General features: G+C 46.7%; 2 protein-coding genes across 7 annotated transcripts; one reads left to right on the forward strand and one right to left on the reverse strand.

The window, feature by feature from the left end:
- Nucleotides 1–57: 57 nt before the first annotated feature.
- Nucleotides 58–8303, reverse strand: taf1b (TATA box binding protein (Tbp)-associated factor, RNA polymerase I, B). Of its 4 annotated transcripts, none has more exons than XM_077553596.1 (14): nt 8178–8303; nt 4883–4981; nt 4629–4716; nt 4360–4457; nt 4197–4289; nt 3416–3517; nt 3153–3315; nt 2935–3034; nt 2723–2870; nt 1895–2072; nt 1689–1832; nt 954–1021; nt 650–881; nt 58–511 (listed from the first exon to the last, which is right to left on the reverse strand). In XM_077553596.1, exons 2-14 carry the CDS (start codon nt 4953–4955, stop codon nt 283–285), a joined length of 1716 nt encoding a protein of 571 aa, XP_077409722.1. In that variant the 5' UTR covers nt 4956–4981; nt 8178–8303; the 3' UTR covers nt 58–282. The 4 variants fall into 4 exon arrangements, with proteins under 4 accessions (XP_077409722.1, XP_077409721.1, XP_077409720.1 ...); XM_077553595.1 differs by lacking the exon at nt 8178–8303 and adding an exon at nt 5759–6261; XM_077553594.1 differs by lacking the exon at nt 8178–8303 and adding an exon at nt 5759–6259 and having other exon boundaries at nt 3416–3521.
- LOC144039867 (disintegrin and metalloproteinase domain-containing protein 17-like) lies at nt 6286–15466 on the forward strand. 3 transcript variants are annotated; one of them, XM_077553588.1, is made up of 17 exons: nt 6291–7148; nt 8192–8321; nt 8406–8539; nt 8612–8700; nt 8809–8962; nt 9463–9593; nt 10245–10331; nt 10403–10513; nt 10595–10846; nt 10926–11069; nt 12019–12218; nt 12878–12981; nt 14053–14187; nt 14251–14381; nt 14600–14767; nt 14841–14873; nt 14946–15466. In XM_077553588.1, the coding sequence occupies exons 1-17, from the start codon at nt 7076–7078 to the stop codon at nt 15213–15215; spliced, it is 2346 nt and encodes a 781-aa protein (XP_077409714.1). In that variant the 5' UTR covers nt 6291–7075; the 3' UTR covers nt 15216–15466. The 3 variants fall into 3 exon arrangements, with proteins under 3 accessions (XP_077409715.1, XP_077409713.1, XP_077409714.1); XM_077553587.1 differs by having other exon boundaries at nt 6289–7148; nt 14053–14381; XM_077553589.1 differs by lacking the exons at nt 14841–14873; nt 14946–15466 and having other exon boundaries at nt 6286–7148; nt 14053–14381; nt 14499–14768.
- Nucleotides 15467–15548: the final 82 nt, after the last annotated feature.

Here is a 15548-nt window from a genome sequence, read left to right on the forward strand (position 1 = left end):
GTTTAAAACTTTGTTAAAAAAGCAGTTGAACAGAATTAGAAGAAGAGAAAAAGGCCATGGATGTCATGCAATTTCAAGGAAAACTGCTATTTATAAACATTTTGTGGTTAAAAAACAACACATCATTTTACAAACCATTGAAAACCTGTTCAAATGTGTACAAAAAACAAAAGTTCATGTGCTTCCTGTTTCGTGACTTCACCTTTTGTCTTGAACAAATCAAGTAGTAAGCGCGTTACTCTGTCTGGCCACTAGGTGGTGACAGAGGAGCGCAAGCAAAAACTAAACCGTTGACTTTTTCTCCTTTTGTGTCTGTGAAATGACGTCAGGTGAGCCGGTCCCGTTTGCTTTTGCCAGCTTGTCCGTGAAGACACTCCTCTCTACGTTCAGCACTTCCTGGTGCAAGTGGGCGGGGCTGACTTGCAACAGGAAGCAGAAGAGCTGCAGCAGCCACAAGAAAGATCGCGGCAGCGTGACCTCCAACGCCGCCACGCAGTGATTGCTGCATTTCCTGTACAGAGAAGATGGAGGCAAAAAGAATGTCTTTATTTGACTTTGGAATACAAACTCGATTTAGACGCGACTGTTAAATATGCCCTTCCAAGAAAGTATTGTCAAAACTTTTACATGAGACCCGGGTCGAGCTTACTGGGGGTCGCAGGATCTGAGTGGCGGGTGCCAGTAGGTCGCGTTGACGGGGGTCAGGACTTCCCCCTTCAGGGTGACGGCGGCGTGGAGCTTGTGGCGGCGCATACTCGGGCCGTCGGCGCCGTCCGCTGCCCCCCAGCAGAAGTTGAACGAGGACGGCGCGGCAGGGGGGTCGCGCGCCACCTTGCCTTGCGACAAGCTCTCCAAGCACGACGTCAGCTGCTCCGCCACTCCTCAAAAGGCGCAAACGCAAACTTTTTGAGCGGTTTCATATTCACGCTTGCGTCCACTTTCCTTGGGCTTACTTTTCTTTTTAACGACGATACATTTGAGATTCCTCTTCCGGTAAAGCGGCACCGACTTCCACTGCTTCCTGTTGGCGGCACACACAAATAAAAGTGAAAATAAAAACGGATATAAAAAAATGTCATTCAAAAAATATAAATGAAATAAAAACAATATATATCCCCCTAAATACATAAATATATTAATAAAATTAAATATCAATCAGTAAATATTTTACATTTCACATTTATTTATTTCATGTTGCAGACGCTCTGTCAAGACAAAAATGGAATTCAAATGAGGGGGCGGTCCTAAGCATGTCTCCGGTTGCAAACTGCCTTTCAAGATAGTCGTCCACTGCTGGCGCTCTCCATGCACGCCGGCGGCGAAACTTCCTTGTTCGTCGACCCGCTGACTTGACCATTGAAAGGCAGTTTGCAATGGCGGAGTCCAAACCAAAGCACGTGTAGGACCGCCCCCTCATTTGAATATCACTTCATCCTGAGAGAGCATTTGCAGCATGAAATAAATAAATGTGAGAGCAGAGCGTTTATTTATATATTTATTTTTTGACTTTTGTTTATTTTTGTATTTATTTATTTATGGATGTATAGATATTTTGTTATTTTTATTTCCATTTATATTTATTTTCTGTATTTATTGTTTGAATGATACTTTTAATATCTGTTTTATTTTCACTTTTCTTCATTTGTTTTTAATTTTGGTCCTCCGTAGTCACACACGCGTCGTCTCACCTGGCGGTGGCACGCTCTCGCGCCCGCTGCTTTCGGAGTTTGGCGGCGTGCAGCAAACGGAACCACTTCCTCAGGCTGAAGACGCTGCCCGTCGGCGACGCGCGCTCTTCCGTCACCAGATCGCCGGCGGCGTTGGACAAATCCCTGAAGGCCAAAAACTGAAGTTGAGGACGCGAACGGGGCGAGGACACAGGAAGTGACATCACCATTCCGTGTGGTCGTCCATGCCGAAAAGGAGCTTGATGGTGACGATGACGAGGGCGGCGGCCTGGACGTCGTACTGGGGCAGCGACGGGCGACTCGAAGGCGCCGATGGCGCGCCGCACGTCACGTCTGACATGCCGCTGCGCTCCATCAGCACGCACACCCATGGGTGGAGCTCGTCTGGTGGGGAACATCAGCAGTGTTGCCATGGTTACGTGGTCATTGATCAAGACGCGTTTAGGGGAAGACATCGTGGACCAAAAAGTTGGGCTGCGAAATCAATCGAAATTCAATTCGAATTTCGATTGCTACACTATTCATTTACAAAGTCAGAATCATCTGAAAAAAAAAAAAGATTAGACGAGTGAAGGGCTAAGCAACTTACTAGTCAAAAAATATGCAAATCGTATCTTTTTTCATCCACAAAATAAAGGAATAAAATGTCGACAAATATCCCTCAAATATTGCTGGGAAAAAAAGAAGCAAATTTGTAGGTCCTGAACTATGAATATGCATCGACTGTAGTTTGAAATTGTAATGTCAACATTCACCGCTAAAATAAATAACAATATGCCCAAAAAAAAAGGAAAGGAAAAATCAACTATATTAAGAGGACATATTTTGCACATACTTTGTCCGTATCTAAAAACGGATTTTTGCGTGTGGCTCTATGTGGGCCCCAAATAGCACTGATGACTAATGGTGAAACCCAACCAGCGCCAGCGCCAGCGCCAGCGCCCCCCCCACCACCATTTAAGTGGCCCATCCTTGCCATAGTGGATAGCGAGCGACTGCTCCATTTCTTGTTTAGCATGTTAGCATTAGCATACCGGGCAGGTTGGCATCCGCCAGATAGCGCAGGCTGAGCATGGCCGGGTGCAGCGGGTCCTGGCGGCGGATGGGAGGAAAAGCAGGAAGTCGCAGGAAGCGGACGAGCGTCTGGGCCTCGCGGTGTAATGCGCGGTGGGAGGGGACACTCTGCCGGTTACACGGCGCCGTCAGGATGCGAGAGATTGAGGCAAAAGGTTGGCAAGGGCCTGACCTGCACGGTGAAGATCAGAGCCTCGGCGCCGTCCAGCTTCATCTCCTCGGGGAGATCCTGGTAGGCCACGATGTACGGGATGTGCCCGTCGTTCGCCAGCCTTAAGACCACAGACCAAAAAAATGTTACGCAACATTCTGGAACGCTCATTTTGCTGTTGAATTAACGTTATTCATGCTCGGTAGATTGCGCGAGCCCCGTGTCCACTTGCGGCTCACCTGAGCAGGTCAGCGAGCGTCAGCGCCTGGCGACTCCACACTAGCGCCAGGTGGATCAGCGCCAGCGTTTTGGGCATGCTTAGGGCGCCGCGGCGCACTTTGCGGCGGGGCGTCAGGGACTCGGAGCTGCCCTGGGAGCCGGTCGACCAATCGCTGGGGGTGCCTGCGGGTTCGAGGGTCGCACAGTCGCACGGCAGTTAGTGTTTGTCCTGCAACTCAGTCGGAATTGTTCAGTGGTGATGGACGACGGCTGGCGTGCTGACCCGCTTGCGATGCCGACGTGCTGGTCGGGCACGTCTCGCCGTCGGAGAGGCCGGCGGGGAGGAAGGACGACTCGGCGGCGCTTCCCGATTCCGAGTCCACATCTTGCTGCAGGGAAAAAAAAAAGTCAATGTCCATCATGGACTCTCAAGACGAGAATCTTCTCTCTGAGCCAAACACTCAATCTGGATTAGGTTTGTCACTATCCAACTTTTTTCAAATGGATTATCCTGTAATTACCTCCACCCGCCTCTGCAAAAAAAAAGAAGAAAAAAAAAAGACCAATCCACTAAGGTTGGACATCGTTGATTTTAGTGGATATAAGTACTCATAATTTATTATCTTCGATTATAAAGAAAATATTAATCACGATCAATTTGGTAATAATTAAAATCATAATTAGGACAATCATTTGTTTTTTGGTACAAAACAAGTTCTTTTTGGACCAAACAAAATGTATTAAATTACTCATTTTAAAATAATAAAATGTGCATATACATTTATTCAAATGTATAAATTTAAACAAATCAAAATTAGTATGAATAATCTTTTATTTTTGTTTACAATGATGCTGATTTTGTAATTGTGGAGTGTATTAAATGAAATTGTAATTAAATTTGGGTTATTGCACAGCCCCACTAAGCATTTTTTGGAAATGACAACATCCTAAAGCTGAAATGATTTCGAATGATCTGTTTAAAATGTTTTTTTCCGCATCCCCAACATTCTTGTCGAAAAGAATGAAGGAGACTCTTGTGAAAGTTTGCTGCGAGTCGGCCTCACCGCTCGCAACCTGGCGCTCCTGACGGGGTTGGCCGTGTACGCCTGCTTGCTGGTCTGCAGGAAGCGCCGCCACAGCGGCCACAGCACGTCGTCCTGCAGCACAGAGCAGTTTACAACACGCCGCCGCCGCCGCCACTCCCGCCGCCCGTTGCCACGGCGCCACCTTGAAACCCGGGGCCACGCCCAGCTTGATCAGCGCGTCCGCTTGCTTCATCAAGATGAACTGGAAGCCCTCGCACGCCTGCCACCGACACGCTCGCTCTGCGTGCGCACACACCAACAGCTCAGAATCATTTCAATGACCAAGTAGAAGGCGGCATTTTATTTTGGGACTCAAGCTCAACTTGTGGGACTAAAAGAGCAATTTCAAACTTACAAAACTAAGGAGGGAAATAAGACAAATGCAGTTGGGCTCTGGACAAACACACCCACCCGGCTTCTTTGCTCGGCTCCTTCGGCCGATGGTGGAGACTCGCGCCGTACCCGGCGCGCACGCCTGCGGCGCCGCCTCGTGGGTTCGCTGAACACACAAAAGTCAGCAATTGGAATTTTTTATTTTGTGAATATAAAACAACACATGATGACATGGATGGGCACAAAGTGTCAAGTTTGGACTCATTTTGTAAACGCGTGAAGGATTCCAAAGGCAGCATTCGTCAACTTTGGTCAGTTTTGTTGCAGCTCACCTCGATGATGTTGTGACAAGACCTGCAGAAGAAGCGACCCTCGTCCGACACGCCCCAGGCCACCGAGCCGCATTGCAGGCACGTCTCCCGGTAGCCATCCTGTATGCACAGCACACATCGCAAGCATTGATACGTCGATATTAGCAGAGCAACAAGCCACATGGGGGTCCCTCCTTCAGATGTTACTCTGATCGCATCATGACGGCTTACATTTTCCCTTCCACAGCATCCAATGTTTTTCATTGAATTGATCAACTACTATCAATTATTCACCACTACCTTAGCTTTATTTTATTTAAAGCTGGACCTTTGGCTTCAATTACAGATACTTTAAGTTCATCCCTGTTGACTATTTCTGTGTTTAGCAAGCTTCCCAAAGATACCATCTATTTGAAAATATACCCTAAGTTATCAAGGTTTGAAATTTGGATTCAACAAAAACAAAATAGGTCCCACCTCAAAACTCGTAAAAGGAGTCTCGTGAAAAGAATCATTGATACTTATATAACTGCAAATCTGCCTGATAATACTTGTCGCGTCGACATTCATCTTCATCAAACTGTACACACTTAACTAATTCATTTCCAACCTCGGTGACTGAAAACCATCATGCCGATAATCCATAGAAAACAGTGACAATTAACTATTTATTTTCCTAATATCACACTCTAAACGGATATTCACATATTTTGATGAATCTTTGAGCTATTCTGGACAAATCGGCTTTTATTTTTTTAACCTAATAAACTAGTTATATGGAGAATAATGACAGAAAAATCGTTAGCGGCCATTTAGCACGTTAGCTTGTTGCGACAAGAAACTTGAAAACATTTAAGTACGATACAATAGAAGAAGCATAAATAAAGTGCAACGGACCGTCAACTCTTCATCCATTTGTCCACAATAAATTATTTTAAACAGTAAATTTGACACTTTTGAACACTTGGAGCTCCTCACGTGCTAGTCCAGTTGTTATGGGAAGCGATTTCTTCTTCGTTTTATTTTTCTTTTACAACTGAAGTACTGCTGCCACCCACAGGGAGCAATAAGAACTGCAGATTTTGATTTGCTCAGCTCATATATTTTGAGTTAGTTGATATTAAAAACAAATATCTCAAGGAATTACGTAAAAAATAAGACAATTATAAATAATTTTAAACAGTTGTTGGAATTAGTCATAATGTGCACGTGGCTTGCTATATTAGATTTCTTCTCGGAATTATTTGTTTTTCTTTTATAATAGCGTTAGATGAATGAAATCGGCGAAATATATGACATAATAAACATCGTGAACGTGAGCGTCTTTCTTGTGTGATGACGGCTTTGCGGCGTTGGCATGTTGACTTGTGCGAGTTGCAGGCGTTTTGCAGCTAAAAGGGGATTTGCATGAGCTCAGCGTTAATAAATGACGCGCTCCAGACGTCGCTAGGACGGACGACCACGGTCCGTCTTTATTCGTTTTAGTCGCTTCAATGTACGCGAGTCGTGCGTCACAAGGCTGCGTTTGAATTTCGTCGTTGAAAGAAAGGCAAATCGCAGTTTTTGGTTATTGTGCCTGTGTCCAAATTCACAAGGTTGGGTCCTCGGAAGGCCGAATTTGTGGGCTGCATGACGTCACTCCCGGCGCAACTCGACAGCACGGGGACTTCTGACTGATTTACATATGAATGGGTTGTCGGTCAATGTGCTACTGACGAGCAGTATTGACAATCTATTCATTTATGTCTTGTGAATTTGGACACAAGCTGTGATTCACGGCGTCTACACGCCAAGAAGACTTTGACATGACGTTACAAAATAAATAACGGATCGACTCGTATTATAACAGTCATCAAAACCAAGTACTAGCTAACTTATCAAACTTTAAAATTAGTACTCGTAATGAAGCTTTACCAATAACGTGTTTTGACATAAACAAAAGTGAATTATTTTTATTCTCTTAAATACTTCAGTTGTGAAGCCGCACACAATCGCTTCTGCTGTTCCTTTATCTGCTTCTCGCTACCTTGACTGCGCAGCTGCGCCTCTTCCTGGTTTGGTCAACTTTTTTTTTTCCTTTGACTTTTATGACTGAAGTTTCCAACTCAATCGGAACACCAAATACTGGAAATGTAGCCTCAATTCTCTTATTTAACAGAAAAATAAATCAATTGCGGCTTTTCGAGTTTTGGTGACATCAACAACAAACTCAACATGTTGATGCTGTTTTTTCTCTTGGCATTCTCGCAAAGTGAAGCCTCCGCGCATTCACAAGACCCGGAACTTTGTAAGTCTCTTTTTTTATACATTCAAACTTATTATACATTTACGTGCTCATGTCTATCGAGATGAAAGTGTTCAAACTTTTACATACGTAGTGTAAACAATACATTGCCGATACACTTCCTGCATTGATAGGATAGTGTTTTTATACCAAAACTTAATGTATTAGAATGCACGTGTAGAGATATAAATTCCTGTAACAAATGCATACAAGTAGTTAATGTAAATATCGTGTTGTACTACATACTCAGCATGGCCACCCCATCTTGTATTGTATTGCATTGTACAGTTTGTTGCATGCATTTGTATTTCTTAATAATGCATTTATTTTTCTCTGCTGTTAACATTGCAAATGAGAATCTCTTCTCAATTGCCTCACCTGGAGAAGTTAAGCTTAAAAAAACAAAACAATTCTACAACGAAACATTTTTGCACTTTCCTGCCTGGCTGTAGCAGCCAATCATATTGCAGCAGGGCCGTGTCCTGCCTAGAACTCCAGTGGAATTTATTCCTCTGCAGAGGATAAAGAATACAATATATGCCTGTTATATTTAGAGAGCAATGTTATTGTTAGCTTTAAACTAGCAGACTAACATAGGTGGCAAATCCAAGTCGAGAAAGTGAAAACCCTGCCAGTTTGCCTTTAGCCCCAGGTGCTAGCTTGCTAGCTAGCTCTTCCATGGTGCTCGTTTACCTGCTGGTACTGGTAAATGAGCACCATGGGAGCAAGCTAGGGAGCTAGCTAGCTAGCATCAGGGGCTAAAACTAAATTAGGGTTTTTACCTTCTGGTGCTAGCTAGCTAGCTCGTTTACCGGCTAGGGAGCTAGCTGGCTAGCTAGCATCAGGGGCTAAAGCCAAACTGTGGCAGGGTTTTTACTTTCTGGACCTGGATTTGCCACCTCTGAAGGCTCAATTGTGCTAACAACAAAACTCTTTTGTGTTCCGGTCTTTCCAAACACAAATCAGCTCCAAATTGGGAGACAATCTATAAACAAAAATGTGAGAAAAGTTTGCTAAAAAAAAAAATCACACCCTGTGGTCCTCAGCGTCTCTGAGCGCCATGTTGGATGACTTTGACGTGCTGTCGCCGTCCAGCGTGCACGCGCACTCCATCCGCCGCCGAGACCTGCTCGCCACTCACGTGGAGAAAGAGATCAGCTTCCACGCACTGCAAAGGTTAGCAAAGGCATGATTCCGAAAATATTTTTGGGGAATCATGCCGGATTCTCACCTGTGATACGGCGATTGCATTTGTTCCAGACACTTCCGTGTGTACCTGAGGACCAACGAGGACCTCTTCGCCCAAGACTTTTCGGCATGGGCGATTGACGACGACGGCGGCGAGCGCAGCTTGCACGTGGATCGCCACGCCTTCTTCACCGGACACGTCATCGGTGACTCCCGCTCCTCGCCACCGGGGGGCGCTCTGATCTTCTGCTTATGTTTTTCTTTTCCATCTGGGGCAGGGGAGGAAAACTCTCACGTTCAAGCTCACATGGACGATCGCGACTTCTCCGCACGCATCCTCACCAAGGAGGCGGAATTCAACATCGAGGTGAGGGCTTGTCGTCGCGATCCGGGTTCATCCGAGATTGAAACCATTGATCGAAAACAGCCGAGTGCATTTTCCAAAATGTCCGAGTGTTTGCTGTTGTGGTTTCAGCCTCTGTGGAGGTTCACGTGGCCCTCCGACGGCCGTCTGCTGGTCTACCGCTCGGACCACATCCGAAACCTGAGCCGAACGCGACGGCCGTCTGTCTGCAGCCACGTCAACTTCGACCCCAGCCGCCTTTTCCCCACCGAAGACAACGAAGAAGGTTCGAAGGCGATATTCACACCATGTGTGCGACGTCACCGACATTAATGTTGTGCATGACGTCACTTCCTGTGTGACTTGTGTTGTCGTGTACCACTGATCTGAATATATGACTGGATAGCCGATAGGCCAACAAGACTTTTGAACCCGCGAGGCCGCCATATTGCTCCTCCCGAAGAAACGTTTCTCAGCATACAATCTATATATTTACAGTAGGAGTGGGAATCTTTGACTATCTCACGATTTGATTACATTTTGAGTCTGCGATTCGATTCTAAAATGGATTTTCAATTCAGAACGATTTTTGATTCGAAATGATTTGATTGACAATGATACTATACTAACTGCAGCTGCAGCCTTATATGTCTCATCTGTACGTAGTTTATACTGTAGTCCGCTCGTGAGATGGGAGGAGCAAGATGGCCGCCCTGTGGCTTCAACGGCTTTTTGGCCTATCGGCTATCCGGCCATATATTCAGTTCAGTGTTGTGTATGCTTCAGAGTACGCGGCGCGTGCGCGTCGCAACGTGCACCCTCAAAGTAAGAACACGTGTGGTGTGCTGCTGGTGGCCGACTATCGCTTCTTCAGGCACATGGGACGCCGCGAAGTGAGCACCACGCTCAGCTACCTGGTGAGATGCGGGACGGACGGAGTGTGTGTGCCTACGATTTTTGTTATTTCAAAATTGAGTTTTTCTCTCTGTTAAGTTAAACAAAGTTCTGTACGTGCTAAAAAGCACTTGGGGTGTAATTATTATTTTAGGTGTTCATCGCTTAACCAGTAGAGGGCAGTCATGCACTAAACATTCCCAGAAGAAGACAGGAACAGAAAGGTATTGACCTCATGCAGCTAACAGCTAGCTAACAGAAGCATCGTCTGGAAGTGATTAATTGAAGTAATAGGCTAATCGATTTCAAAAAGATTTGCGAGTGATTGCACTAAATTTGTGTACGTTAGGATTTTGCTGTCTTTATTCAGTTTTATAGCAGATTTGTTTTCATTAGTTTTTATTTTATTGTAAATGTTTCAGTTTAGTTTTTTTTAATATGTATTGAGTATTAAGTGCAAGATTTAAAAAAGCCATCAAGTATAAATGATTGACAAAAATAAAAATAAACATCTTCTCTATAATTATTAGTTGTATAAACATAAGATGTAGTTTCTGAAAAAACAAAAAAAAAACCTTGTTTTTTGTTACCAAAAATGCAATTTTAGTTGTCGTTATTTAGCTATTTTTCGTTTGTGTGTGCGTGCGCTTACTCACGTGATTGTGGACTTTCAGATCGGGCTGATGGACCGCGTGGACGCCATCTTCAGGGCCACGTCGTGGGGCGACAAATTCTCGGGCTACGGCTTCCAAATCCAACAGGTGTTAAGTTGTCGTCTACAAGCTGAGCGCCAGGGCGTTGTGTGTGTGACGTGTGTTTTGGTGCCGGTCAGATCCTCATCAACGAGAAGCCGACCGCCGTGAGGCCCAGAGGCGTTCATTACAACATGGCCGGAAGTCCCGTGGCCGGGCAAGACGTGTGGAAAAGCCAAAGTCTCCTGCATGTAAAAGCACAACACGCTCGCTCCACTTACACGCGCCAACGAAGCCCGTTAGCTGACTTTGCGTGTGCGTGCGTTTCACAGCAGTTCAGCATGGACGTGTCGGAGAAGGCGGCCAAGGCGTGCCTGGTGCACTTGTTCACTTACCAGGACTTCATAAACGGCACGCTGGGCATTGCGTTCGTGGCGCCCGTCAATGCCGACAGCCCCGGCGGGCTGTGCTCCAAAGGCATGCCGGTGGCCAACTTGGGCGTGGTCTCGGACCCAGAGCGCATGGTCTACATCAACTCTGCATTAACCACCACCCTCAACTACGGCAGGACCCTCCTCACCAAGGTCCCCCCCACCGCGCCTGACCCCCAAGACCACCTTGCGTGGCGTGCGCGCGTGACCGAGCTAGTTCCCGTCTCTGCAGAGCGTCGACTTGGCGACCGCTCACGAGCTGGGTCACAATTGGGGGGCACAGCACGACTTTGGCGACTGCGCCCCCCGAGACGACCAGGGAGGGAAGTTCATCATGAACTCCGTCGCCAATAGCGGCGACTACCCCAACAACAAGGTCAGTATTTTGACTAGGGCCCGACCGATATGCTTTTTTTTTTTAGGCAGACGCTGATTTTTGGCAGAAAGCAATACCGATTAATCTGCCGATCATTTAAAAATATAGACAAAGCATAAAATGAAAGCCCCCTCCCACCCCCAATTGCTTTTCAATGGGTGTCACTTACGCAATTAAGATTCTCTGCTTTGAAGTCCTTATCAACAAGTTTCCTGAAGTATACAATGTTATTATATAGATTTATGTGTCAATAATAAAACCCTTCTTACTTGTTTACAGCTGCTGTAAAGCTAATCTTTTATATATTTGTATATTTATTTTCACAAGTCTTGGGGCTTACTGGGCTAACCCGGGACCTCGGATTGTATTTCGTGCCATGTCATGTGGAAAGTGTTAAGACAACAATGTTTGCATCCTTGAATTTTTAGAAAAGAACATCTTTGAATCCTTGAAATATCAACTTTAAATATAAGTTGAAAAGACAATGACAAAATAAAACAATAAGTGAAATAAAAATAGAATAAACTAAAATCATAGTGACTGAAAAAAACTAAGAACAAATACTGACAGTTTCTGTGCGTTTTGGCCACTTGGGGGCAGTATGGTGCCGTGCATCCATGGTGTAACACACTTAAAATGAGTACAGAACAAAGTTACTGGACTGGACTCTGATTGAATTCTATTAAAATAAGTCATTTTTGTAGTCCGAGTACTTAATCTAGAAGCAGTTGCGGTTTCTAGTCCAAGTACTTGAACTAGTCCTAATCCTTGGTGTTAGTTGTAGATCTAATTCAGGTCTAGTTCTTTTTCAAGTCCTTGTCAATGTTCTTGCTGTCCTTGAACCGGTCCAAGTCTAGTTTTAACTAACGCTAGGTCCTCCATCAGGAAAATGTGAAGAGCTGATGTCCGTATGGTTGTCTTGTCTTCTTTGTCGTGTGTGTGCGTGAAGATGTTCTCCGTGTGCTCCAAGCGTGCCGTAGTCAAGCGTCTGAAATCCAAGGCGCCGTTGTGCTTCAAGGAACGTACGGGCAACGTTTGCGGGAATTCTCGCCTAGAACTTGCAGAGGAGTGCGATCCCGGCATGGTGCACATGCCCCCTGACCCCTGCTGCACCGGCCAGTGCCAGCTCCGGGCAGGAGCGCGTTGCAGGTCAGAGGCCGCTCGCTTAACCACTCGGTAGGACGGATGCGGGTTAAGGTCTTCATGATAGCAACGGAGCTAAAGTTAGCATGTAGCTAATGTTGGCATATGGTGTAGTATCATTACGTTGCAGCTTTAGGAGATTGCTCAATAAAATGAGCATGTGGCCAATTTTTATTAGCATGATGCTAATGTTAGCTTGTGGATAATTTTAGCATATCAGTAGCATTTATGATGCCAACATTACTGTTAGCTTAGCAATGAGCACGCTGCTAATTTTAGCATGTTGCTAATATTAGCCGGATCATGTTAGCTTGTGGCTAATTTCAGCACATCAGTAGCATTTATGATGCCAACATTACTGTTAGCTTAGCAATGAGCACGCTGCTAATTTTAGCATGTTGCTAATATTAGCCGGATCATGTTAGCTTGTGGCTAATTTCAGCACATCAGTAGCATTCATAATGCTAATGTTATTACATTACTGTTACCAATAAAATGAGCATGTAGCCAATTTTAGCATGTAAGCATCATGCTCACGTTTGTGGATCATTTCAGCAATGTCATTGCCTGACTTAACATTAGCATGTTGCTACGTTGCTGTGTGTTAGTGTGCAGAGAACTTTAGCATGTTGCTAATGTTAGCGCATGTTGCTATGGGATTCCAGTGACAGGAACAGCCGGTGCTGCAGGAAGTGCCAGCTGGAGGCCCGCGGTAAGGTTTGCCAGGACCGCCTTGACGCCATGTGCAAGGGAGAGTCCTACTGCACAGGTCAGTACTGACAAGTCACTTGTAGCATGTGTCCACGTCTTTATACGTCCGTCTTTCTATGGGTCTTTAAATATTCCTTAGAATTTCAAAGGGCTTCACCAAGCCACAGTTCAAAAATCTGTCACGTGGACCGAACAAGTCCATTTAATGAAATGACGCACCTCAGATTGACACCTCCAGGGAAGCGGTTCTTCTTCAGGTCTCGGTCAGTCGACGCCGAGTCCTCCGCAGCAAGAGCCTCACGTCGCTCATCACCATCGAGGCTTTTCACCGAGAAGGAGGGAAGAGCAGCGGGCGGTTAGACATCCAGAAATCTACAGGTCAAGGGTTGACGTTGCGCAAGAGTCGAGTTCCTTTCTAGGTGTGTTTTGTGTAGAACACTTCTGTAGCGCTAGCCGCTGAAATTCTTAACAGGCAGGACAAGCTGAGTACCAGAGGCCAAATCAGGGCTGGACTGGCGCACACACAAAAAATCAGCCCTGGTCTAACACATGGTTCTGACACCGATATTGACTATATTGGAAATTGATTAATGGACTAAATCAGGGTTCACCAATTCCGGTCTTCGATGTCCGGAGTCCTGCAGGTTTTAGATGTTTCTGCCTTCCAACACACCTGATACTAAAGATAAGGATCGTTATCTGGCATGCTAATGAGCTGATTATATGAATCAGGTGTGCTAGTGGGCGGAAACATCTCAAACCTGCAGGACCAGAATTGGTCAACCCTGCTCTAAATTGTGGGCCAGTCTCATGCGGTAAAATGGAGGAAAATAATCATTCAAAAGCACTGCATCGGCCTTAAAAGACGCGGCCCACCGGGCATCTTCCTGTATGTATGCATGCCAGATGGCTAGTCCAGCCCTGGCTCCAAAAGACAATGGCGTGGTCCCTAACAACCAACCACTATGTGGTCCGGTTTTTGGTTTGGAGCAAATAGTTCCCAATCAGGAATATACTCTCCAACTAGGTGCTCTCATAAGTGACAGGATCTTGTGCACATTGGTCAGCATAATGCGTGGGAGTCCGCTTTGTCAGGCGTCCACGTACCTGCGTGTCCATGTGTCCTCAGGATCAAGTGAAAAGTGTCCGCCTCCAGAGAACGCTCCGGACCAAACAAGATGTTTGGACAGCGGCAGGTGTCGGAACGGCTCGTGTGTCCCCTTCTGTCGGGCCTTCGTCAAGCTGGAGCCCTGCGCCTGCAACGGTAAGCGCCGCCGCCGTCTGTCCCTCCGTCAACGCCGCCGCCATCTTCTTGTTGCTTCTCCAGAAACCGCCACTTCCTGTATGGTCTGCTGTCGCGGCCGCGACGGCGTATGCGCTCCCTACCAAGATAAGGAGGATCAGTTCTTGTTCCTGCATAAAGGCAAACCTTGCACGGTGGGCTTCTGCGACGGCGCAGTAAGTAGTGCAGACACTAACGACTTTTTAAAAATCGAATCGCCTATCGATTATTCCATCAATGAATCGACTCATCCCCCCCAACACAACATCCGAAACTATATCCACATATTTTAGTTGGAGGCATTCCTGTAATCTCCTTGCGCAACACACGCTTGAAGTCCAAATTGGCACGACTTACCCCCACTCGCCCGCTCTGTGACGTGTGGCGTGTGCAGGGGAAGTGCATGAAGCAGGTGCAGGACGTGGTGCAGAGACTGTGGGACTTCATTGGCAAACTGGACATCAACACGTTCGCCAAATTCCTGGCTGACAACCTGGTGGGTTCGGTGGTGACCTTCTCGCTGCTCCTCTGGATCCCCCTCAGCGCGCTGGTACACTGCGTGGTGCGTGGAAAAACCCCTCCCCACCCATCTTGACCATAACATGATTGATGACTTGCGTTGCTTTGCGGCACAGGACAAAAGACCACCAGGTCTCTTTCCTCCCAGCGTAAGTAAGCGCCGGTTCTGTGACTGCTCCACTTCCTAACTTCCTTCGACCAAGACGCTTCATTTTCTCCAGATCATCCTGGAGTCGGCTTCCGTGCGGATCCTCAAACATCCCGACGCGCAGGCGTCCAGCCCCCGTCCGCCGGACAGCCCCCGGATGGCCACCGTTGTTGAGGACGCCGGCGTGGACGAGGCGGCGCTGAAGGAGGCGTTCGGGCGGCCGCGGGGATCAGCGGCGCGTTCCTTCGAGGACCTGACGGAGGAAGGTTTAGCTGGCGCGGCGGCTGCGCCGACCAAACTGCGACGTCAGCGCCGCGCCGACGCCAAAGAGACGTTGTGCTGACCGCGCCTCAAACTGCACCTTGGAACTCTATCCACCCATCAGACACCGGACCGGGGCCAACACTTTGTGGTGGTCCAGTTTCCAGCTCTGCGTCCACTATCTATTGTGTCTCATTCTTTATCACATACAGAGGTGGCAAATCCAGGTCCAGAAAGCAAAAACCCTGCCACAGTTTTTGCTTTAGCCTCAGGTGCTAGCTAGCTCCCTAGTAGGTAAACGAGCACCATGGGAACTAGCTAGGGAGCTAGCTAGCTAGCACCTGAGGCTAAAGCCAAACTGTGGCAGGGTTTTTACTTTCTGGACCTGGATTTGCCACCTCTGACTTACAAAGAG

This window comes from Vanacampus margaritifer, chromosome 19, assembly GCF_051991255.1.
Source record: "Vanacampus margaritifer isolate UIUO_Vmar chromosome 19, RoL_Vmar_1.0, whole genome shotgun sequence".
NCBI lineage: Eukaryota > Metazoa > Chordata > Actinopteri > Syngnathiformes > Syngnathidae > Vanacampus > Vanacampus margaritifer.